This window comes from Pseudorasbora parva, chromosome 4 (assembly GCF_024679245.1).
Source record: "Pseudorasbora parva isolate DD20220531a chromosome 4, ASM2467924v1, whole genome shotgun sequence".
In the NCBI taxonomy this organism is placed as follows: Eukaryota; Metazoa; Chordata; class Actinopteri; order Cypriniformes; family Gobionidae; genus Pseudorasbora; species Pseudorasbora parva.
The window spans coordinates 43,041,884-43,067,346 of NC_090175.1; the positions used below are offsets into that span (position 1 = coordinate 43,041,884).

Below are 25,463 nucleotides of genomic sequence, written 5' to 3' on the forward strand. Positions count from 1 at the left end.
AAATAGAGGACCTAGTAAACACAGTAGCATAGTTGAAGTTACTTTTTTAAATAAATCTTAAAATAAGTAAATACAAGAGACAGAAGGAACTTACAGGAGCTCCTGTGTTCCAAATGGGTGCTGCCTGGAGAGACCTAGGTGGCTGTTGTGGGGAACACGGTGAAACAAGTGTTCTCTGTGGGGTCTTGGCAGGAACAGACACCTCATTTTGGATCTTCTCTTGCTTTTGATCCTGCTCCAACATTACCCTCCACTTCTCCCTCAGCTGCCTAGGGATTCTGAGGCTTGAGGCAGGCACAAGTACTGGGGCATTTTGTAAACGCTGCCTAAGGAGCTCTTTGCACCGCAGCTCAGGGTTTGTGACATGTATCCACTCAGAGCTCGTGTTAATAACTGATGTGCAACAGACAGGCTCTAACTTCAGGGAAGGGGCTAGAGGCTTCTGTTGCAGCAGCTCCTGTTTAGGTCTATCTAAAAACTTGCCTGGCATGGGAGCAAAAGGTGCCCTTAGAGGCTTGTTGGGCATAGGCTTTTTAAAAGAGGTCTTTTTTAGATCCTCAGTTATATGCTCAGAAGTCCCAAGTTGTCCACTTTGCTGGGACCCAGAAGGAACAGGTGCTCCCTGTGGCTTTTTTGGTTTTGACTTTCTCTGCTGCTCTGTGGCCTTTAGTGTGTCATCTGAGAAGTCTGAGTTCGGGACCTTTTCAGATGCATCACCCAGGGATGAGGTGAGGCCCTCCTGTTTGGATCTGGCTGGGACAGGTACTCCCTGGTTGGACCTGGTGGGCACAGGTGCTTCCTTCAGCTCAGACATCAATGCTTCAGGGATCTTTGGTTTTGGCCTGCACTCTACAATCTGTTCTGGAATGGGTGCTCTATGTGGCGAGCATGCAAGCACCTTTGAGACAGGTGCCCTCTGGAGAGACTTGGCAGGCTTGGCAGTTTCTAAAGAGGCCTCTTTTAAATGCTTAGTTAGGCAATCAGGGATCCTGAGTTTCCCTCTTTGTTGGGACCTCATGGGCACTTGTGGCTCCTGGCGGGACCCAGCAGGCACAGGTGCTCCCTGTGGCTTTTTCAAAGTCCACTTTCTCTTCTGATCTGCGGTACTGAAACCTGAGTACTGGACTTTCTCAGATGCACCAGTGAAGGACAGAGATGAGGTGAGGCCCTCCTTCTCAGAACTAGCTGGTGCAGATGCTCCCTGTGTGGACCTGGTGGCCACAGATGCTCCCTGTGTGGACCTGGCGGCCACAGATCCTCCCTGTGTGGACCTGACAGGCATAGACCCTCCCGGTGTGGCCCTGGCGGGCACAGGTGCTCCCTGTGTTCCCCAACACTTGCCTGAAATGAGGTCCCCATTCTCCTCAGGATACTCAGAGAGGGGATCGGAAACCTCCATAATTGCCCACCAACGCCCTGCAGCAAGGGCCGCCGTGAGCTCATCCGAGTATTCAGATGTCTGCTCTGTCTCAAAAATTGTGGGCATAGTTGACATGGTCATGTTGGAGAAAAATGATCTAGACATGAAAAATACTTTCTATAACTGTAAAAAAACTATGAAAGAAAGAGAAAAGGAAGCGATTAGTTGAATAAACATACAGTATACATACAATATCTGATATCAGTTGGTCAATGAAATATAAATTATCAACATTTACAATAAACTTGTTTAATCATTATTGGTTTCCATATCAGCCTCCCATTTTCACACAAACCGTCACGTGTAGCATTTATTTATCTAAATACAGTAAATCGAGACAATAACATCCAAGTTTAAGCAGATTGTTCCCTGCATTAAATTAAAACCAGTTTAAAAAGCATGGCATACTCACCACTCGCCGACTCGCTACAAAAAGCATAAGCCGTTGCACTCAACATTATACTCACCGAACGTTCTAAGGACTGATGCGGCGATCTGTGACGTTACAGGCGAACTCGATAGTTTATCAGTGAGGCCGGTTATTTAGATTTAAACTCAACATGCAATACAAATACAAAGAGTAAGCATTATTATTATTATTTTTTAATTCATGATTATCCATTCAAATACTTGTGCTGTTTCCTAACTATGTTTAGCATTTGCAGCTGGTACATAAACGAGAGAACAGCGGGTGGGCATACGTTTATTATTAAGCAGACCACTCAACAAACTCAGTCAAATATAAAAATAAAAGCACATTTCTGAAACAATATAATTCTCAAAATATATATTTTCTATTTATCTATAACAACATTAGCAACATATCAGACGAGGAACGTAATTTCCCAAACATCAAGAAAGATTGCTTTTATAGTCTACAAATAAAAAAGAAGACGTTAATATATTAGGCTAAAATTCTACTCTTTTGACATTCTGCCATTTTGCTCTATATCGCCAACAATAAGTTCCCAAATAAGTATCTTTAAACAGAAGCACAGATAGGACTATCACGTGTGTGTGTTTGTGTGTGTGTGTGCGTGCGCGCGCGCGCGTGTGTGTGTCTCTGTGTGTGTGGCTACCCGTTACAGACGCAACAACATAAAAATAAATGTTTATTGACAATATACACATAACTGTTGAATAAATGTTAACTTAATGCACACAATAATAAAAAAAAAAGTTTAATTTAAAAATTATTATTATCGTATTAATAATAGGCTATTATGCTAAATTTACTGCCAAAGTGTTTTAAGATAACGTTAACATTTATACAAAACACTAAAGTGTTGTATGCCTATTTAAAAATTAAAAATGAATAACTGATGTTGATGCTGGGGTATAGGCCTACTTTTAAGTTGTTTACATTTATATGCATAGATCGATTCTTTATTTACATGCATGGTTGCTTGACATGATTTCGTTTTCTCAACTTTCTTTTTTCGTGCAGATATAGGCAATATATATATATATATATATATATATATATATATATATATATATATATATATATATATATATATATATATATATATATATATATATATATATATATATATATATATATATATATGCGCTTATATATGCTTATTATATATGGTGGTTTCATGGTGATTTTTGCCAATTTTTGGAACAAGTGCTTGGAAAAAGTCCCGGAGTTGTTGTAATGGTACATCATTCGTAATCATAATCATTCGTTATTTTTGCTGTGTACTTAGGGTCATTGTCTTGTTGGAAGGCGAACCGTCTGCCCAGTCTGAGGTCTTGAGCACTCTGGAGAAGGTTTTCGTCCAGGATACCCACGGCCACATTCATCTTTCCCTCGATTGCAACCAGTTGTCCTGTCCCTGCAGCTGAAAAACACCCCACAGCATGATGCTGCCACCATCCTGACATTAGACAGGGGATATTTTTCTCCACACATACCGCTTAGAATTAAGGCCAAAAAGTTCTTGGTCTCATCAGACCAGAGAATCTTATTTCTCACCATCTTGGAGTCCTTCAGGTGTTATTTAGCAAACTTTCATGTGTCTTGCACTGAGGAGAGGCTTCCGTCGTGCCACTCTGCCATAAAGCCCAGACTGGTGGAGGGCTGCAGTGATGGTTGACTTTCCAACTTTTTCCTATCTCCTGACTGCATCTCTGGAGCTCAGCCACAGTGATATTGGGTTCTTCTTTACCTCTCTCACCAAGGCTATTCTCCCCCGATAGCTCAGTTTGCCCGGACGGCCAGCTCTAAGAAGGGTTCTGGTCATCCCAGATGTCTTCCATTTAAGAATTATGGAGGCCACTGTGCTCTTAGGAACCTTAAGTGCAGCAGAATTTTTTTTGTAGCCTTGGCCAGATCTGTGCCTTGCCACAATTCTGTCTCTGAGCTCTTCAGGCAATTTCTTTGACCTCATGATTCTCATTTGGTATAATCAGTATAATCAAACACAGCTGGACTCAAATAAAGGTGTAGAACCATCTCAAGGATGATCAGAAGAAATGGACAGCACCTGAGTTAAATATATCAGTGTCACAGCAAAGGGTCTGAATACTAAGGACCATGTGATATTTCAGTTTTGTTTTTTTATAAATCTGCAAAATTCTGTTAAAAATCTCAACAATTCTGTGTTTTTCTATCAATATGGGGTGCTGTGTGTACATTAATGAGAAGCAATCATATAACAAGCAGTCATTTTAGCAAATGACTGCAATATAACAAAAAGTGTTTTGAAATATGCTGTATAGCATTTAATTATTTAATTTTTTATTATTTTATTTGAAAAAGTGAATAATTCTGTTTTATTGACAAAATATTTAAGTTTGTCTTGGATATTTTTTTGATTGTTTTAGGTCACATTTTAAGCGGTGATATGTTAATGTTACGTGCCCCACCATTTCACTTCCACATTGTTTTATATAGTTAAATATAATACAATACAAATATTTCTGGAAAGTAAAATGATTGATACTTATTGATAATGATTGACTTACAGAAGCTCCAGTCCTTTAGGAAATCTAGACGCACCCTAGCGGCAGCAAATTAAATCTGCCCGCAAGTGTCATCTTGGAACTCTCAATACCCTTCTGAGCTGTATTCCTCACAATCTGGACGGGCCAATCACATCGTGTATAGACTCGGCGGGCGGGGCCATAATGACGACGGCTGAGTTGCACTTGTGTGCTTCTAGTAAACACAGAAACTGGCGAACGGCGGCGGTCTTTCGAATGCTCTATACACGATGTGATTGGCCTAACCAGAGTTTGGTTTTTACAGCTCAGAAGTGTATTGAGCTAATAGGTTCCACTTGAAGGCATAGAGACACCTCGTAGAGGGGGCTCTAGCCAACGTGATAGTGTCTACCACAGATTGGAGTAGATCACCTAAAACCTCCAAGTCCTTCCCAGGGACCAGACATAGAGTTTTCAGAGGTTGGGAGCTGAGAACCAGCACAAACCTCCCTGTGAAACCAATCATCCAACCAATCAAAACAAGGTCCGAAACACAATTGAGGGTTCCACATGTTCCTGACCTTTTTGGCGTAGCATATAGCGAGGATAGCATAGCTGTCAATTATGGGTCAGACTCGGGCAACGATACCTGCCCAGAAGAAGGCATTGCAGTCGAATCTTCATCCCCAGACGACTAAAGCTCCCCGTCTGATGCTGCGATCGACATCTGATCGTCAGCCGGAGCCCCAAATGAAATGGCTTCTCGTCCACTTTGAGATGGACCAGGACGTTCTCTTGGATGCTCCACCGGTTGCAGTGTTACAGAGGGGTGAGAGGCCCATGGAAATTGCCTTGGTGAGGAAACTCTGACTGTAATCCTAGTGATGTGGTTTATAGGTCTGCTTCAAAAACTCTTCTTCATAAACTGGATGTTATTTATCACGCTGCAATTTGCTTTGCGACTGTAGCTTCATTTAACACTCATGATTGTCATTTGTATTCTTTATTGAATTGGTCTTCTCTTCATTCTCGTAGACAAATTCATTGGTTTCTGTTTATTTATATAAAACTCCTCTTGGGGAAACACCATTATATTTACGATCACTTCTTAATATTCGTAACATTAGTCGTAATCTGGGCTCTAGCAATTTCATTAATTTATGTATACCTAAAGTCTGTACCGTTTTTGGCCGTTATTCCTTTCAGTTTTCTGCTGCGTACGATTGGAATCATTTGCAGCAGACTTTAAAGCTTAGTTCATTTATTTCACTATCCTCCTTTAAGAATTTAATTTGGTCAATGATACAAGATCGCTGTAGGCCTACTTGTTTTTAGTTATTTGTGTGTTTTACATGTTATGTTTAGGCTGTATTTTTGTACTAATTTTATGTTTTTACGTATCATACTTGCTTCTTATGCTGCCTCTTGGCCAGGTCGTCATTGTAAATGAGAACCTGTTCTCAACTGACTTACCTGGTTAAATAAAGGAAATTATAAATAATATAATAATATAAATAAGAGACAATTATTGTTTTGGAGTCAATTAAGCCTTTTATAGGGCATTTTCTCTCTATCTAAATGTAAGATACAGGAATAAAAAAACTCCTGTAGACTTGAAAATCATAGAAGTGCCAGGATCATCTAAAAAGAGGAAAAAACAAACCTGGCAGAAAAAAAGCTTCTCCGCCTTTTCACTTTTTTGACGCGTTAATGACCTCAAATGTCCACTGCTCACATAAGTCACTTTCAAGCAGTTTTCTGTTGGTCAGTCTGACAAATTCGAGCTACCAATTTAGTGCCATAGTGCAAATGTTTTGACCTCTAACATAATTCCTGATTCTGTTTAAAATGACTGGATTTCACCGCATGTGTAAATTCATAGAACAACAGTAAATGGGAGTGCACCTTAACTGTTATGAGATAAAATGTTAAGTTGTGATGGAATGCTGTTTCGGGGTCCAAGCTGTTTCTAGTGAGAATGCTTACAAGTAGTTTTTGAGCACTGTTGGTTCATATCACACACATAAGCAAAGCTCTTATAATCTGTGAGGGAATATTAGCACCGTTTGTTGTTTGCTTTTGGCCTGTGATGGAGATTTTGGACCAGAAGCAGTGATGTCAGACTTGAACGGATTGAAACACATACATGTTTTGTAAGTTGTGTATACAAAACCTACTTGATGCACTCTTCAATCAGTGTAGTCAAAATGTAAACATTTTAACATTGATTACATGGAACATATTATGTTTTTATGCAGTTTGTTGATATGTATTGTATATAAATGTTTCTTCTTTACCTTCCCCAAGCATTAACTGTTATTTACCTATTAATAGCATTTTCCAATTGCATACAAGTGTATGTATTAAAATGTTTCAATAATATACAATAAACAATTCTTCTTTTGTACTTGGTTCAGTTTTTCAGTGTATTTATTATAACTAATGGTAACCATGGTACCGATAATAAATTAATAATAATAAAATAACACACGTGGATCCTGGAGGCACCTAAAGCAGTTCCACCTAAAGAGGCCTTGACAAACTGATTTAAAACAAGACATGAACAATCATTAAAATGAGCTAAACAACTAAAAATTAAGCATTAACATTAAGTTAATGTCCTGTTTTATTTAGAAAATAATTTCTTCAAATATTGTAGTGATTGAAAAGCCTGTTATTTTGGATTTAGTGTAGTGAAAAATGTTTAAGCATCAAAGAGTAGAAAGAAGTTGATTAATCTCGGATCTGTTATATCAGAATACCCATCAGGAGCTTACAAGAAGCAACAGTCACGGGGCAGTTTATCTGCGAAAGACATTCAATTTATTATAAATATATTGTTTGAAAATATTTTCAATATCCACTATTGGAAAAAAGTTATAAAAAATCTATTTTGTCCTTCATATTATATCATGTAAATACTATCATTATATTTCATCTAAGAATTATAACCAATATTCGACAGTGACACAAGTCTAAAAGTTACATCGTTATTCCAGTAATTTAATGTGAATAATTTAAGAACAAATGTTGATGTATAAACGGTTCTGCTTTTAACTATTTTTTGTAGGCAGAGCAAATATTTCTAAATTTTGTCTAAAATAAAAGTTACTTGTTTATTGAACTGTCACATTTTTTTTTTTACCGGTCATCTGGGAGTTAGAATAGGTTATTAACTCAATATCATATTTTTGCTTAGAAAATACCAGAACTGTTGATTTCAGCGTTTCTGATTTTGTTGTTGTTACATTATAATAATTTCAACTCGTTTATTTGATAAGCAGCCGTAAAAGAATAAGTGAGGCACAAAGCTAGTATATTAGCAAGAATGCACAGAAATGTCTAAATATATATATATATCTGTCAGAAACTGATTTATGTTAATTTTTGTAGCCTATTGTATCAAGGGTTTTCAAAGAAGGTTTAGTAAGATTCAGCCATACAAGTGATTTAGAACCTTTACAGTCAAACATTTTACAGTAACATTTTACATGTTATAGCTATCGGTTAAAAACTGCAATCTAATTGTTTTCATGTCATAATGGAGCTATTATAATCCATTGGAACCTAAAATAAACATCTCATGAGATAATTGTTTCATCAGACGGTTTCTCTTCTAGTGTCTAAAAGCTGCCGTGCTAATATTCTGTCACTGTTTGAAATAATGCATCTGCATTTCTAACACAGCACGTTCTGCTCTAATAACAGATCAGCAATGGTCTCCCTTAAAACATTAAAGTTGAAGAGCTCAATTGTTCTGCCTAAATCTGTGTATAAAAAATAAATAAATGCATGCAAGACAAACACCCATTTTAGAGAATAATTTATTGCCAGTAGTAAAGCAGTTAAGCTAGTGGCAGTATTTAATAAAAATCATAAAACAAGACCATAGCATTGCTCACACACACGCAGACCCTGAAAAAGTCACATGTCTGTGAATAATCTCGCACTATAAATATATTGTGTCCCATTTTCATGGTCAAAAAATAAAGATGTTCCAAAGTCACAATTTACAAACGACAAATAAAAAAGAAAAGAAAACATAACACATCACAAGAATATGCAGACGTCCATCAGATGATCCTTTCAGAAATGAACGCATGTTGTGACGATCACACATTCATATCCTTTACATTATTTATTTTTATTTTTAGATTCTTTGCTTGTGAATGAACATACAGTAAGGCTGATAAAGACACACCATTTGAGTTGTATACTACTTTTTCCTGTCTTTCTTTCTTTTTTGGAAAAGAAAAGCAAAAAATATCTACAGAAACCTAGTAAAACCTTGAAATCAAAACTGTACATTAAAATTTACATTACAAATGACTGAGGATTTGTATAAAAAAACAGTTTGCATGGTTATATCTATGCAAATGCAGATATCACCTTGATGCTTGAAATGATGCTTTTTCTCCCATTCTCCATGACAAATATATCAGTTATAATTTTCTGGATAACTTTTACATCTCAGCTTGATCTTGTGCATGATGATAGATGTATTATTTAACTGCACAGCCTCCCTCAATACTGTTAAATAATAATATTAATAACAGCCCACACGAGCTACTGAAGAGAACTCATGTTCAAGCAAGTCTCTCCAAAACCCCTCTTCAGTGAGATACAGATGTATACGTTGTGTGCGTTTGGATGTTTGGCATTTACTTTAAGTGTAAGACTACATTTGTGTACCGTGTATGTCGTGCGCTTAAGGTTTAAACACAGTCAGTCTCCTGTAGCAGGGTTTCATTTAGGCACTTTTGATGCTGTGTTTGCGTTGGATCCAGTGTCAGACTTCAGTATGCTGCTGATGTTGAGAGTCCAGCGGCGGTATGACAAGCCTCTGAAACTGCGCTTCCTCCTCCTCTCCTCCGCTCTCGTAATCGCTCATCATCACTTCCGACTCTTCGCAGCAGGCGGACATGTCCGAACAGGACGCTGTGGATGTGTACAGCGACAGCGACATGTTATCGGCAGCAGGGGGATCAAAGTCGCGGCCATAGCCCAGTGGGAAGCCTCCGCGCCGGTATCCTCCGGTGGAGGACGATGTGATGGTGCTGGTGGGGTTGGTGTGGGGTTCGGGGTCTGAAGAGTAATGGTGGTGGGGTAGGTATTGGGTGAGGCTGTAGAGTTGGGGTAACGGCGGGCGCTGGTGTACTACAGACCCTCCGGGACTAGAGGAGGCGCTGTTTAGTGCCCGCGTGGTGGCCTGCAGTGTGTCGTAGCGCTCCCCGTACTCCGGCACAGGCGGGGGAGGGGGAAGGTCATCGTGAGAAGGAAAGTCGTCGGGTGGAGGAGGGAAGTCGCTTTCGATGTCGTATCCGCCGGGATAGTAGTCCGTGTCCAGCAGGGCGGGGTCACTGTAAAGGGTGGGTGGGGCCTCCACTACCTCATACTGAGGGAACTCCTGGATTCCAGGAAGTTGAACGCTCGGCATCCAGTCAGATGTGTCCCAATGATAGCCTGTCGGACAAAAAACAATAGTAAACATCACGGTGGCAGGCCACAAAATGAACAAAAATAAATCTTATGATTAGATCAGGGTCACACGCTGAACGAAGACTGGGGTCAATTCAACTTCAGAGGGGTCAGTTTTAGTTTTGAAGTCAACATAAAATGGCATTCCCAACTATTTTTGTACTACTTTTTTTGTACTGATATAAAAAAAGAGGAAATTATTTAAATGGTTATGCTAACCATCAATACCAGATGGTTATCAGACGGTTATGATAACCATCAACAGTTTTTAAAGCTTGTTATTATTTTCCCTTAATTGGCATAATGTTGACTATTCAATAAATAATACATTAATATAAATATTTAGAAAAAAAAAGAAGAAAAAAAAAGAAAAAAAAACTCATGTTGACTTTAAAGTTTAAAGGTATTTAAAAAAACTGAAATCTATGCAATAATGAACTGTTCACATTAAGTAATCTATAATATGCAGATTTTTTGTTGTTGGTCAAATTAAAATGTATCCTATGTATTCCCCGGACAAAAACTGAATTGACTTCAACCCTTTTCATAAATCACTCAGTTAATACAAGACAGGTCATTTAAAACCAACAGCATGCAACGTCAGTATCACAACAACACAATGCATATGCATTCAGCTCAACACTAATATTACTTTAGAGCACGCAAACACACACCACACATGTGCAAACACAATAACTCAGAATATGCCTATTGTTTGTAGATTTACACAACCTTGACACAATATGACAATTAGTACTTAAAGAGCAATTTTTACACAAAATATTATAAGGAAAAGTTTTAATGGTTATTATTATGTGGTTTGGGAATTTTAGGACGACAACACTAAGTTAAACTGGGAACACAAAAGCAAAAAAACAACTGTGACTGTGACAAAAATCGCACACAAAACTAGTTGATTTGAAAAGGTGAGTTGATTTGACACTTTTTTGTCACAGATCTGTGGACATGCAGTTTTATATTTAAGGGGTAACCAAGCCAAAATAAATAAATAAAATACGAGGCTTCAGGCAAATTGTACAAAAAAATAAATCACCTCTTGGGTTCTTGTGTTCATGAGCCGAGAATGACTCTTTAGAAAGAAAGCAAAAAAGCAAACAGAATTGCAGAGAAAAGAGAAAGAGAGAAATTGTCAAATACAAGGAGAACACGGTGGAAAAAAGAGTGCAAGAGGACGTGGATACAAATGTAAGAACCATGATATGAGACGATCTTTATGCCATTTGCTTACACGGAAACGCTGTTTCATATCACAGAACTGCGGGAAGATGAAATCACTCTAGGTAAGATCGCAATTTTCCACCTCAAATTAGCTGAACATTAATCAAATGAGGCACCTGATTGGCTAATGAGGCATTTGATAGAAATTTTCCAGATATGATTAGTCTTTGTTTAATTTTTCTGTCTCTGTAGATGTGCTATGGGTGAAGCAAATGGCATTTTTGACACATAAGATAATCACCACCCATCAAACACGAAAACAGACACTCAATAATCAGCAATGAAGCAGCAAAAGAATACCTTCTTTCTCCACCGAGTCAACAACAGAGCTGACAAGGTGGATTACTGTCACTAGGGAGGCTTGTAAGAAGGGCAGATAAAAGAAATCTAACATTAATGTTTCAGAAGTAAACATGACAGGAAAGAAACATTGGAAGTCAAGATTGCGAGGGAGAGAGGAAACAAGAGACGAAAGCGTTTCTTACGATGAGACATTGCATTCTGACATCTGACAAAACTGATGGATTTGATTTACCAGTACGTTTGAACAACAGATACTAACTCTGGTTTTATGGGATTTTGTCTTCTGACAGGGTGTGATCTGGGGAATGGGTTAATGGCAGAGGGATTTGGTTGTGTCGGTGAGGCACACGTCTGGGTTGAGCTCAGTGACAGTGGGAGTGACGGCTGACGTTGTGCTCATGATTACACACATTAACAGAGAGATGGAAGGAAGGATCAGGGAAATTCTCAAAGATAAAAGAGAACAAAGATACTCTCTGGCCCCAAACCAAAACCAACAGATGGAGAAAGATGAAACAGCAGGGTTGACGTTTTAGAGGAATATGCGGGTACGTGGCCATAAGGAAATATGGACAATCTGTTCAAGAGATTCAGTGGGGCAGTTGTTAGGTCAAGATCAGGGGTTGAAAAGGTCAAATGAGGGTCAAGATTCAAAGGTTAGATGACTTTGTCCCTTTCACATGACTCGGGGGTTGTTCAAAACTACAAAAAGTCCCCTAGCAGGTTCAGACATTGTTTTATCCACAGTCTGTGCTCATGATTTCAAAAACAACTGAATGGAGTTAACAGAATTGAGTTTTAAAAGTTTTGCAGGTGGATGGTTTGCCTTTTTAAGGTTATAGTGACGATACTTAAAATGGGATGAACTAAGAGATGTGATGTTTTCCCATGAACATACTAGGAACTGTATTATTCACTTCAAACTACTAAAAAAAAAGCATAAAACATAATTTAGGACCTGAATAAACTCGCAAGCATACTATCCTGTGTTTTTATCGTTAACTAAAACTGTTAACTAAAACTAACAGCTAAATATTAAAATAAAATATAAATACTGGATGAAACAAAAAATTAAGCAAAACATTTGAAATGTTGCCTTGCGAACTAACCAAAATAATTAATAAAATACTAAAATTGAAATAAAAGGTACATAATACTATTTTAATAAAAAGGACAAAAGAACACACAATTACACAAAATTACTGAAACTTATACATTTGGAAATAAAAGCTAATTAAAAATATGAATAAATACTACAATAGAACATAAATAATACTAAAATAACATTGTCATGCTGACGCATCCCTAGTTTCAACGAACTTCTCAACTCAAGTATCATTTGCTGCTCTTATAGATCAATATCTAACGTACAATGAAAAACTCACTTAAATAGTCGCTTATACATTTTGCTTTAAAAACCACATTTTCCGCAATCATCTGGTATGTCAGCTGTTTGCTCTCGCGATGAATGAAATCTGACTCCTGCTGCTGGTCTGTGCGGTGACTCTCGTTCAGCTCATACTGTATTGAACAGACACGTTCAATTTTTAATTGGAGCATCTGTTCCCTAACTGAACTAAATTATTTTATTACTATATAAATATCGAAATTACGCTGTGGTGGTGCCACGGTGGGCAAGTGATGTAACCACTTGGAAGTCGTCTCGAAGGGCAGCGAAGCAAGTGCATTCTGGGAGATGCTGCTTTTCATCCATACAATAAAATAAAAAAATCTGTATTTTCTAAGTCTAGAAGCCACCAACTTCTTAAATCATTTCACATTTCTACTACATGTATGATCCAATTTAAATACACATTCATCTTCCCAGCAGTAAAGTAGCCCTTTAAGCACTGCGTAACAACGTTCAACCTGACCGCACAATACACACTATAGCTTGTTTGTCTCCTGTAGTTCAACACACTGAGGAACGCTGCCACGAGTCATGTGATAGAGCTTTCAGATATAGTTATCAGGATCAACAGAAAGGGTGTATGCTGGAGACCCATCATGTGTACTTTTCATACCCTGCTTTTATACTCTGAGCTGGTGTCTTCAACCATCCGTTGGCTTCATTAAGAGAAACAAAGGGAAGGGGAACAAAAGAGAAGAGATCCAAAAATGAATTTCACACAGAGAACTAATAGAGACACTATATAGGTTATTCTCAGATGTTGCCTTGCACTGATGAAAAACTTATGAGAAGCTGCTGAGAGCAACTGCAAAACAAAAAGGCGAGGGGGTGTGGAGGGAAGACACGCTTTCTTCTTTTTATGCATTGAGAATTTCACAGGGCTTTTAGTGATCGCTTCCTTTCACCGTGGGCGAGTGTTCACTTACGAGCAGGCCTCTATTTAAAACCTTGCTCTGTGTCTGTGGTGAGATTTGATCCAAATGGGAGCTGAAGCCCCAGTGCAGCGATAAGGGAAAGAGAGAGAAACGACATAACACATGACGCAAAACATATCACCCATTACACTCAGTTAAATCAGTAAAATAAAGACAGACAGGGTTAGCAGAAAAAAAAAACAGTAACCATATGATGACCTGTATAGAGGTCTGTCTACTAGAAGAACATGCAAGAAATTTAGGCTATGTTCGGAATGGAATACTAATGCTGTTTCACTGTTTCTACACTGTGCGAAGTATGCAAATTTCCCCTATCAAGAGAATAACCAGTGTTGACCTTTCTATTATGCCGAATAATCAGAAATAATATCAGATACTTTTATCAAAGTTTTCACACCCCCAAAATTATTTAAACACAAGTAACATAACGTGGTCGTTTGTAGCACATACTAGTTATACTTGCAAACTCTGGACTGGTAAAAAATGACAATTCTGCCTCCTTTTTTTTTTTTTTTTTTAGGTGGTGGTGGGGGTGGGGGTGGGGGGGTGTCCAAATACATTTTTTTTTCTCGAGTATGGCCCTGTATGACTTCATAAAGGGAGGAATTCATTGAATGGGCACTTCTCCTGGATGAGAGTGTGTGCAAATCAACCAGAGCAAGAACAAGAGCGTGCCCACCAACAAGCTTTGTTCGGGTTACAGGAGCCTTTGGCAGCGAAAAATTAACTGTCACTAATCCCTGCAATGTCTCTAAAGAAGTGTGTTTTTGGTTGTGATGACCTTGTTCAGTTTTCCAAATAACCAAGGTGGATGCAGTTTGTTTTTCCAGAGCAGCAACAGAGTTCTGCAAATGTGTTTGTTTGTCATGAGTCGAAACCGCAAGCGGTAAGTGAAACTGCATCAAATGTCTGTGCTTTAGTGGCAATTGGCGCGCAAGTGCATTCAACATCAACAACATGAACATATAGTTTATCTAACGTTATCCAGGAATAATGCAATGATGTACTGTGTGTGTGTGTGTGAGAGTCTCATAGGTACAAGTGTGCTCATGTCTCTTTAGCTCCACCCACTGCATGCCTCCACAAACTCGGCTGTTTTGAGAAAGAATCGGTACAGCTTATCTGTCTTTTATAAATATGATAAAACTGAAGACTCTTTGAAGATATGAAGGATACAATACTACTCTATAGGTTCTCAAGATTAACATGAGACTTAAACAGCATTTAAACTAAAAAATAAATAAAAAGCATCCTACTATTTGAAAGTTTTTTTTTTATACATATTCTTTGCACAATTCTTTTTATTTTAAATTAGTAGTCATATATTTTCTGTATGTATTGCAGTATGTAGTATGCAGTCAACTAGTGCTCCATTCCAAACATAGCCTTTTATGTCTACTAAAGAAGCTTTATCATTTCCACACTATTTTTTCATCTTGTTACAGAGAAACATGCTATATAATTCATTCTGATATCCGGGAAAAAAAGCATACAAACGTGAGTATTTCACTTCTAATTTGCAGTTTAACTGGCTGATCAGTCATCTGAGTAAAAGCAAACATACCATTGTCGTCACAGGACTCGGACTGGAAGGAGCTGAGAGAGTGGACCTCAGACATGCTGCCTCTGGTGTTGTAAGGGTGACAGGCACTGTCCTCCACTGCTTTCTTACTTAGACACGGGTCCAAGTCCACTACTTTAGCTGTGAGGAGAAGAACACTTACTAAGCCCTTGAAAGAGATTGTCTTACAAGTCATATGCACAACATTTGAATTACAGATGGGTGTATCTGTACGTACCATCGTAGTCGTAATCCCAGCTGGGCTTCTGTATGGAGTCACTGTCAGACACTGAGTTGGAGGGTGGGGGAGGAGGCAGGTTAGGCGCTACACTACAGACAGCTACCGTCTTCCTATGCCCGTGCACCGAGTCGGGGTTAAATGTGCTGAATTCTGGGTGTTCCGGTATGGCTGAGCCCTCAAAGGAGTTGCGGTCTAGATTGTTGCGGGAGTCGCTTGGAATGCTGGGTGTGTAGGAGATGGGCCGTACGGGGACTTGCGGTGGGATGTCAGAGTAGATGTTCTTGTTGAGTTTGGCGTCGAAGTACGGCCGCTGGAGGAAAGCGTGCGTGGCCCCTGTGCTTACCCTGAGCTTGTCTTCATCGTCAGATTTGGATTTTGAGCGCCGACAAATGCGCTTGCGAACCACGACGAAGAGAAGGACAAGAAGAAAGATGCTGGTGACAAAAACAACGATTCCAATTACTTCCTCCAGGCCAATGTTCCAAGAAGTGGAGACAAATTCATTGCGAATTTCAGAACGGAGTTCACAATGCTGCCCACTGTAACCCGTGGAGCAGTTACAGTTGAAGGAGCCGTATGTGTTCTGGCAGTGACCACCGTTACCACAAGGGTTCTTCAGGCACTCATCTACATCACTGAGGCACCTGAACACATTAACACACACAGACATACTATCAGTAAGAAATCTCTTGTAAGGCTATTTTGATAAATATAGAGGTAAAACAGTAATATTATTACAATTTAAAATACGTTTTCTATTTTTATTTATTTATGTGGTGGCAAAGCTGATTTTTTAGCGGTTTTGTTAGTTCATAAGATGGATCAAAAGATTTACCTGTCTCCTTGAAAACCTGGTTCACACTCACAAACAGGGCCATCCAGGCTATCAATGCACTTGCCGCTGTTCTTACACGGGTTATCTGTGCAGTAAGGACCCAGCTGACACCTGATAGAATGAGCCAAATTGTCAGTCAGAAGCTTCACACTCACACATTTAGATAAACTTTAAATACAAAGCGCTGTGTTTTGATAGTTTTTAACTGCAGTAGAAATTTCTCAAAGAGAAAATTGACTCCGTCTTGCTGAATTAAATGTGATTACCAATCACATCGCCTCCCAAAGCTACTGATTAAATTTTCAATTTAACAGGAATTACTGAAAATGCCGCATGGATCTCTGAAGTATTTTTCTTAGGTTTGAGTCAGGCTATGCATATTAATGAAGTTTAATTAATGAAAATATTGACAGAGCTTGCTTCTACTTTGCTACATGTCTGGAGTATAGGCTACACAATGTCATTAAAATAGTCACATAATGGAGAATGATGAATATGTGTGTATTCCGACAGTGTACAGCTGGCCCAAAACATATCTGGATTTTGGCCAGTCTTCAAAATGTATAAATATCTAAATTGATAGCACACGCACACATTTAGAGCACAGCCTTTATATTTAAAAAATGATATCAAACTAAATTAAATACATTATTTGAGAATACAGAAACATTTTCTGCCATGATTTTGCACCTACATCTATTAAAAACCACCAAGACCTTGCCTCATTTGTTTGCAGATGAGATATGATTTGATATTGTTATCTAATGCAATTAAATGTATAAGTGTTGGCTTAGTGTCTGAATTTCTGGGGTCTGGTGCATGTGCTCTTACCGTTGGCCAGAGTATTGTCCTCTGCACTGGCAGTAAAAGTCCCCTCCTTGTGGGATACATGTGCCTCCATAGAGGCAGGGATTAGAAGCACAGGGACTGATAGTAACTTCACAGTGAGTACCCATGAACGCCGCAGTGCACTTACAGAAATATCCTACAACAGCACATTTGAGCACATCATTAGTCAGTCCTATATATACCTGCAATGATTAAAATCCAACAAAACACCATCATACCTCCATTAGGCAGTGATGAACATGTGCCTCCATTGGTGCAGGGGTTACTGGAGCAGCCCTGGACTGGAGGAGCCAAGCTGCATCCGGGAGCCGCTTCGACCAACTCCTCCAGCACTGAGTGAACCCCTCGAACCTGAGACAGTGGCAGCTCCCGCCCATTAAACACAATCCCCTCCAGACAACCCCGCAGCCCATTTACAACAAGTCTTCCTGAGCCGGTTGCCGGACGTGCATGACCCCCGAAGAACATGCTGGTGTCCAGGTTAAGTGTGCGGAGAGTGCCTGGAGCCGTGCCAGATGCAGCGTGGACCTGATCCAGGACCAATCTGGCGTAGTTGCCGTCTACCTCAAGTGAGACTGTGTGCCACTCTCCGTCACTGACCTGTGTACTGTGCACCGACACAACACCAGGTCCACTGCCACAGTCAAACTTGTACTGTAGGCGGCCGTTCACAATCTGAAACAAACGCACATAGTTTTGTCATTCATGCTGACACTATGCTAATCAGCAATTGCATACATCTAGGCTAAAGCTAAAAAAGATAGTATCTCAATATTATCTCATCTACGATAAACCTAATATTAGTATATTATGTATAATTTTATAAAACAATAATAACTATTTAAAAACTAATTTTATTTACACAGATTATTTTAAAAACAAATGAATTCTATTTTAGATCAAGTTCTATGTATGAATGCCTCAACACCTAGTTAGTCTCAGCCTCAGACGTCACGGCCTTGGACCGTTGGCTGAACGTCTGATCCATATGGCACACTTTTCTGGAAATGCTTCAGGAGTTTCGAAGTCATCATCTGATTCTGATTCATGAATTCTAAAGAATGTTCGCGAGGCATGTGTGTTGCATTCTTTAACGGTCCACCTGGAAACAAATGCCCTGGCTCCAAACTCCCTCATGTAAAAAAACGGTTGTCGTGTTTACAACTGTGACAATGAGCGTTTACCAGGATCGACTAAATGCTGGATTTTCAAAAGTATGTGAAAATTCACCTCCATTTATGCAGTTAACTTGCACAGCGTTCTAGAATGAATAATTCATAGGTGCACGCCGGTCTGTTATTGCAGGGACATTGACATTACATGTTAACGCCCCTAAACATGATGCGGAACAAAGCGAACTGTGACTGGTTGTGTTACATGTCAATCAAACGTCCTCTTGGGCGGTCCTTGACCAATGAAAGCTGCGATAGAGTCCAGACCTTCTAATGTCAGTCTGAAGGACTGGCTACGCGAGACTAAAACCTAGTAAGCAACCCAATGCCATCAAAGCATGTGCAATATTATTATATATTATTTCTTTTTTTTGTTGGACATTTTACAAATTCTGTGTCAGCAGTATTTTTTGACAGAACAACAACTTATGATGCACAAAAATGTGTGACTATAAAAACTGATGTCTAAGTAGACAGCCAAAATGAGTGATCTTGGAAGTACTTCAGGTATGATACTGGAGTACTCAGACAGTAGAATAGATTAAACAGATGTAATGAGGAATGATGCTTCTGGGAGACACAGAAACAGCACCACATTATTATAATGTAACAACATGGAGATGACACCGCTTGCATTTCAGTCCCGGGCTCCTTTGCTCTATCTGTCAGTTTTGTGGTTTTCCTTAACTAAAGTGGAATGCGTGAGAAAGAGCTCCCCCCTCTTCTCCCAGCTCCAGAATAACTCGCTTTCTGTTTTCTCTTCTTTTTTTGGAAGGATTGAGGGGGTTAAGAGTACACACTCACCTCCAGTATGCTGTAGTCTGTGCCTTTGGCGTACATGACAGTAGCGTGGGTGGAGTACGTTCTCAGTCTGAGGGACAGCTTCATTTCTTCTTTATTCTCGTTCTCCATTAGCCTGTACCGTGCATATCCATTTCCACCGAACGTTAAGGACTGACGCTCTACAACACAGACAGCAAACCGAAACAAGTGATGTTATCATAATGTCCACACCTAAAAATACATTAATGCAATTTCCATTTCAGGAGCATAATATTAGTGATTGTAACACAGCAGTGACAGAGTATGCAATGACATCATCAGTTCAATTTGATACAGCCAAAGGCCAATTCACACTGCGCCGACAGATGGGAACAGGCATGTCGTCAGGGTTTTTTCCGCCAACATTAGCTGAACATGTTGATTTGGATTAAGAATGTCTCTGTAGTGACGTGCTGTAATCTGTTGATGTTGGTCTCTGTCTTTTGGTGCAGTGTGAATTGGTCTTAACATTTTATTATTACTTTTTTTTTGTCTGTAGCAAGAGTTACATACTGAAGTTTCATTTAAGCATGACTAAAACATGAATACAGTTTTGGGATTTTAATACAGTGCTTTAATAGAGTGTGAGTTGCACTAAAAAGAAATGTGTTCACACCTGAGCACTCTTCCTGTTTTCCCTCAGGACAGATGCATCTGAATTTGGTGTGCATGGGGTCTTCTACACACTCCATACCATCAGGACAGGGGCTTCCCTCGCACAGTTTACTCAAAACAGGACACTCAGCTCCTATAATCACACATAAATGGTTAACATGACTCTAGACTGGAAGTGAAATACTGTTTTGGAAAATTTTGTCTGCGGATTTACCTTCACAGAGACATTTGGATGTGCGCATGTGACGTGGAGTAACAAAACTAATCCTGGCAGTGCTATAGGCCGACACTGCTCCCGTCTCCAAAGAAACTGTCTCTTGGCAGTAACTAAGCGGACAGTCCAAACCGGCACAGAGTTTCTTTACAACTCGTACAATACGGACACCAGTCATCTCTTCGATTACCCCAGCTGAGGTGTTCAGCTTCCTGTACACCACTTCCTGGGGCTGGAATGGACTTCCTGACCTCTCTAGAGCTAGAAGTACCTCCAGGTCACCTGACGCATCAGCAGCAGGTTGCAAGCTGACTAACTGTACGTCTCCGCGTCGCACACCGGCGATATTCCGCAAAGCCCGCAAAAAGTTGCGCCAATAATCTCCAATAAACTCCTCCGGTGCTATCGCGGAGAAACGCACAGCAATGGAGTTATCGAGCGCTTGTGCCGTTGCCTGCCGTACGTGAATATTGACTCGGGCGGCTGCTGTAAAGCGCCCATCTGTCACTGTAATGTTAAGGACGTATTGACCAGCATCCAGATTCCCACGTGCCACGAGTTTCCCATCAGCAGGGGAGACGGAGAAGAGGCCAGAGTTTTCAGAGGTGGAGGAACTATCGGGAGCGAGGCTGTATGTTAGAGTGTCGTACACATCCTGATCAGTGGCGTGGATTTTACCCAGGACCCCACCTGAATATTCGTCTGTTGCAGTGGTGATAAAGATGTCGAGGGGAAGAATGGCAGGAGGGTAGATGCTTTCCTCAATCAAACGGACACTCACAAACGCTGTGGAGATCAATGGTGGTCGACCGCTGTCTGTTACCTAGGGCACATGAGTTAGGGTTAGGATCTAAGGATTCAGAATTGCAATAATTAGAAGTCGTTTGTCTCATTCATAGATGTTAATTTTTTTCAAAACTTAGGGGTCAAATCCCAAGCCTATATATATTTTTCTGCTTTTAATTTTTTCTTTAATTTCAATACAACAACAATGGAACCAGGATCTCAAGGCAGCATTAAAAGCATCCTCTATCTTACATGATTTTAGTAGGAACGATGCAAAACAGAAAAAAAGAGAGAAAAAATAACCACAATCATTTAAACATATAAATAAATGTACAATAGTACATAAAATAGAAGTCATTTGCCTTCATTAAAAGGTGCCAGCTCTGTGATAAACTTCTCAGTAAAGAAGTTTTTAACCCTAATTTTAAATATTTTTTTATAGTGCTGTTTGCTTTGGCAAGCACTAGTAAGTATTTACAGAAGGAAGAACTCAAAAGACATCAAGACAATTGTTTTCACTTCCATCTATGACGCAACTCATTTTTACAGCACAAAACAGCATGCATCATAAATGTTAACTAAAACACTAAAACAACACATTATTATTCTTTCAACATATGGTGGCATGTGGTGAATTATCATGTCAGCTGTTTGAAGTGTAATTGAGTATTAAGGGCAAAATGGCTTTGAACCCTGTGCATGGAGAGGTTGACAATAAGTGGTAGTCACAGTCAGTAGAGGGAGCACTTGAGCCTGAATGTACTCTTGGCACAATAGACTATTTGAGTCACAGCAAATCTCTCTGTCTCTCTCTCTCTCTCTCTCTCTCTCTCTCTCTCTCTCTCTCTCTCTCTCTCTCTCTCTCTCTCTCTCTCTCTCTCTCTCTCTCTCTCTCTCTCATACACATATGTTCACTATCTTTGTGGGGATTCATAGACGCAATTGTTTTTTAAAGTACAAACTGTATTTTGTACCCTCTTACACTAACCCTACCCCTAAACCTACTCATCACACAAAACTTTCAGCATTTTTACATTTTCAATAGGGACCTCAATTTAGGTCTCCATGGTGACACGAGACCCCATGAGTCAGTGTGCATTCAGTATGCATTCTATCCCATTATTCTAAGCCCATTTGTTAATGTGTTGAAATTTGGACTAGTGGGTACAGCACTTTTGAGTCCGGCTGATGTCATTTACTTTTTACGTCTCCTATTCACCCTATTATCCTGCTTCTCCTTTTACTATCCCCATTGATATCTCTGGGTCATTCTACAAATAGCTGCCATTTGTACCCCTAAATAATACACTACCATTCAAACGTTTGGGCTAAATGATTAATACTTTTATTCAGTACTGATGTATTAAATTGATTAAAAGTGACATTAAATACTTCATTACAAAAGATTTCTATTTCAAATATATACTGTTCTGTTAAACGTTCGATTCATTGTGATTTTTATGTTCTTTCTAAAATGTATCACGATGTCAACAAAAATATTAAGCAACTATTTTCAACATTGATAATAATCAGAAATAAGCATATTAGAATGAAGGATCATGTGATACTGTAGACAGGAGGTATACTGGTAAAAACCCATATCAAATAAATAAATTATGTTTTAAAATAGAATGTTTTTTTTTTTTTTTTTTTTACAAAATTACTTTTTTCACTGTATTTTAGATCATTGCAATCTTGGCCAGAATAAGATGTTTTAAAACTGAAACACAACACTCAAAAGAGGACAGAGTGACTGGGAAAATCAATGCTGTAATTATTTCCTTACAGGTTCACTCCTCTGCTCAGATTTTCATGCCTGCTGCTTCGTCTTACTCTATTGCCCATGCATGGCCTGTGCAGGGAATACTGAACAAGCTTCACCTCTTCTCTATTGCTCATCTATCACTTCCAATAAAAACTGAACAAGACCCCTACAGCTTCAGTTTGAGCTGGAGGATCAGAGAGAGAGAGAGACTGAGGTCTCACCTGGGCCTGTAGGAGGTAGAACTCTTGGGTCTGGCGGCTCAACATTTCCATGGAGACCAGCACACCCTGAGGAGTGATGTGAAATGCGTTGCCCTCGTTCCCACTGATGATAGAAAACGTGAAAGGAGGTCCATTGTGGGAGGCATCACGGTCAGACACAGTCAGCTGGAGAACACTGCTACCGACTGGCTGGTTCTCCTATACAACATATGCAGAAAATGTTAAAGGTTTTATGGCATAAACCTAAAACATTCACAAGTTTTTTTTACACTTAGGGAAAATTTGGCATGTTACAGATTTCTTACAACTTAAATTGAGATGCCACGATTATATTTTATATGTGCCAGCAAGCACAGGCTTTTCTGGTGACTAATTACATTTTTTTCCTTAGAGCAATGTATCAAAGGCAAATGGAAACGGTATTCTCAATGGATTTAACTTCCACAATGATGAATTTCAGCATGAAATGCAATAATCCTTGGGAAATAATTTAGAAAGGGACATTTATCCATTGATATCTGATTGCACCAGGAAAAGTAGACAATAAAATTATTGGTTTAGGAAAGGGTCAAGACAGTTAGTTAGGTAGTTCATGTAGATTTTTTGAACCTTTACATTTTTAGACAATAGAAAATAGTCTCATTTCATGACTGTTGCAGTGCTAGGACACAAGTCAATATAAAGAAATCTGTTACTTTTTTTCTCTCAGCTTTTTTTAAAGTCTCCTATCTGAAATGCATCAAACTGGTGTCTATTGACCCCAAACCATTGACTAAACCAGTGTTACTGGACTTCCTGAAGACCAGTCAAGCATTGGAGTGTAATTATTGACAGTGGCATCACTGTATCATCTCCTTTGAGGACTCAGACCTGTATAATGATGCTGTAGTTGGCCTGAGAGAAGAGAGGTGGGTTATCGTTTATGTCTGAGACGTCCACATTGACCGTAGCACTGCTGGATCGAGCCGGGCTTCCGTTGTCAGAGGCCAACACAGTCAGCGTGTAACCTGAAGTCTAACAAACAAACGAAATGTCATCATTAGGTTTCAGCAACAGACTGTCAATGCACCTGCTACTGAGACACCTGCGTGTTTTGTACCTTCTCTCTGTCGAGCTGCCGTGCCACCTTGACCTCTCCTCTGATGGGGTCGATGGTGAAAGGACTGCCTTGATTGCCATTAATGATGGAGAAGCGCACCTGATTACTGGATGGACCATCTGCATCGTCGGCCATGACCTTCACACACACACACGCACAGAAACACACACCTGGTTAAGACAAAGACTGCCACGGTCTCAGGTATGCAACACCCCCGCCTTTTGTCCTTGCTTCGCGAGTCAGTAACTATTGGCTGAGACTCTCGAGGGAAATCAGAAGGCATGCAAGTGAAACAGAGCTGGGTATCAAAGCCTCACTTTCACACTCACAATTTATATTCAGCATGATAAAAGATGAACAAATAAATGACCAAAGTGAGATAGAAGACTAAAGATTAAAGATTGGGGTGAGACGCCAAGCTCTGGTTGGACATTGGACTGTGTTTATTTAGTGTGGGTTCTTTGCTCTGTGTGGATTTAAGGAGATGATGTTACACAGAGTCCAAAATCGGAAGTCTTTCAGAAAGAGAAGCCAATCACTCACGGTGAGCACAGTCTTTCCCAGTTCTGCGTCTTCACTGATCACTGCTGAGTAGATGTCTTGGTTGAAGATGGGGCTGTTGTCGTTTACATCAGTCAAGTTGATGTTCACTGTGGCCATGTCACTGAGTGACGGTGTACCTCCATCTGTAGCCTCCACTGTTAGATAAAACTCATGTGATGTTTCATAGTCCAAAGGTTCGATAACAAAGACACCACCTGGGAAGAAAAGGACAACGAGAGTAAATAAAAACATTTCTAAATAATTAAATATTTTCCAAGTAATTGAAATATATAAATAAGTGAATAATTGAATAATGGAAAGAACGTGAAAGTAGGAAAATAATGCGGCAGAAGAAGAAACTTGCAATTGTGTATATTTTATATTTAGGTGAAGCACTCAAGGTTCTTTGTTTTGTATGAACGCCATGAGGATTTTGGGAGTTAAATCCCAGTTCATCATTTTGTGTTTCCTATTTTCTCTATTTGAATCCTCAAGTGCTTCAGGGAGCTTAACAGATTCACCAAGGCTGCTGCGTTTACCTGTATGGGGGTCGACGCGGAACGCTCCTCTCTCGTTCCCATTGATAATGGCGTACTTAATCTCTGCGCCTGCTTCTGTGTCTCGGCTGGCCGCGTGTACCCGCAACACCTGGGTGCCCACCGGGATGTCTTCAGTTATGGTTGCAGTGTACTCACGCCTCTCAAAGACTGGAGGGTTGTCGTTAATATCTAAGATGGAAACACTGACGGTGGTGAGAGAGGAAAGTTGGCGCGGGGAACCACGGTCGGTGGCACGTGCGCGTAGGGTGTAGATCGACTGGAGCTCGCGGTCCAGAGGACGATCCAGCCGTACGACGCCCGTCTCCTCCTCGATAGAGAAGACACCGTCAGCAGAGTCCAGCAATGAATAGAGGATCTCTGCGTTAGAACCTAAACACACACAGAGAACAATGAGATTAATATAGACATTTAAGATTCCTGTTTGTTTTATTATGCTCTCAAAAAAGGAATCTAGTTTAGT

At 39.7% G+C, this 25,463-nt stretch overlaps 1 protein-coding gene across 10 annotated transcripts in view; it reads right to left on the minus strand.

The window, feature by feature from the left end:
* Positions 1 to 8,160: 8,160 nt before the first annotated feature.
* The window catches only part of fat1a (FAT atypical cadherin 1a), a 103,329-nt gene continuing 86,026 nt past the window's right edge, over positions 8,161 to 25,463 (minus strand). For 3 of the 10 annotated variants that reach the window (XM_067441890.1, XM_067441893.1, XM_067441888.1), the window contains 16 exons: positions 24,983 to 25,372; positions 24,444 to 24,658; positions 23,901 to 24,038; positions 23,672 to 23,815; positions 22,802 to 22,999; positions 20,030 to 20,852; positions 19,817 to 19,948; positions 19,183 to 19,340; positions 17,425 to 17,881; positions 17,189 to 17,342; positions 16,358 to 16,468; positions 15,520 to 16,166; positions 15,285 to 15,422; positions 11,372 to 11,431; positions 10,887 to 10,922; positions 8,161 to 9,817 (listed from right to left, as the gene is read on the minus strand). In XM_067441890.1, coding sequence (XP_067297991.1) covers positions 9,144 to 9,817; positions 10,887 to 10,922; positions 11,372 to 11,431; positions 15,285 to 15,422; positions 15,520 to 16,166; positions 16,358 to 16,468; positions 17,189 to 17,342; positions 17,425 to 17,881; positions 19,183 to 19,340; positions 19,817 to 19,948; positions 20,030 to 20,852; positions 22,802 to 22,999; positions 23,672 to 23,815; positions 23,901 to 24,038; positions 24,444 to 24,658; positions 24,983 to 25,372 — 4,475 coding nt within the window. In that variant the 3' untranslated portion in view covers positions 8,161 to 9,143. Of the gene's footprint in view, positions 9,818 to 10,886; positions 10,923 to 11,371; positions 11,432 to 13,711; positions 13,773 to 15,284; positions 15,423 to 15,519; positions 16,167 to 16,357; positions 16,469 to 17,188; positions 17,343 to 17,424; positions 17,882 to 19,182; positions 19,341 to 19,816; positions 19,949 to 20,029; positions 20,853 to 22,801; positions 23,000 to 23,671; positions 23,816 to 23,900; positions 24,039 to 24,443; positions 24,659 to 24,982; positions 25,373 to 25,463 lie in introns of all 10 variants that reach the window. The other 7 variants (XM_067441895.1, XM_067441894.1, XR_010904779.1 and 4 more) reach the window with 6 other exon arrangements.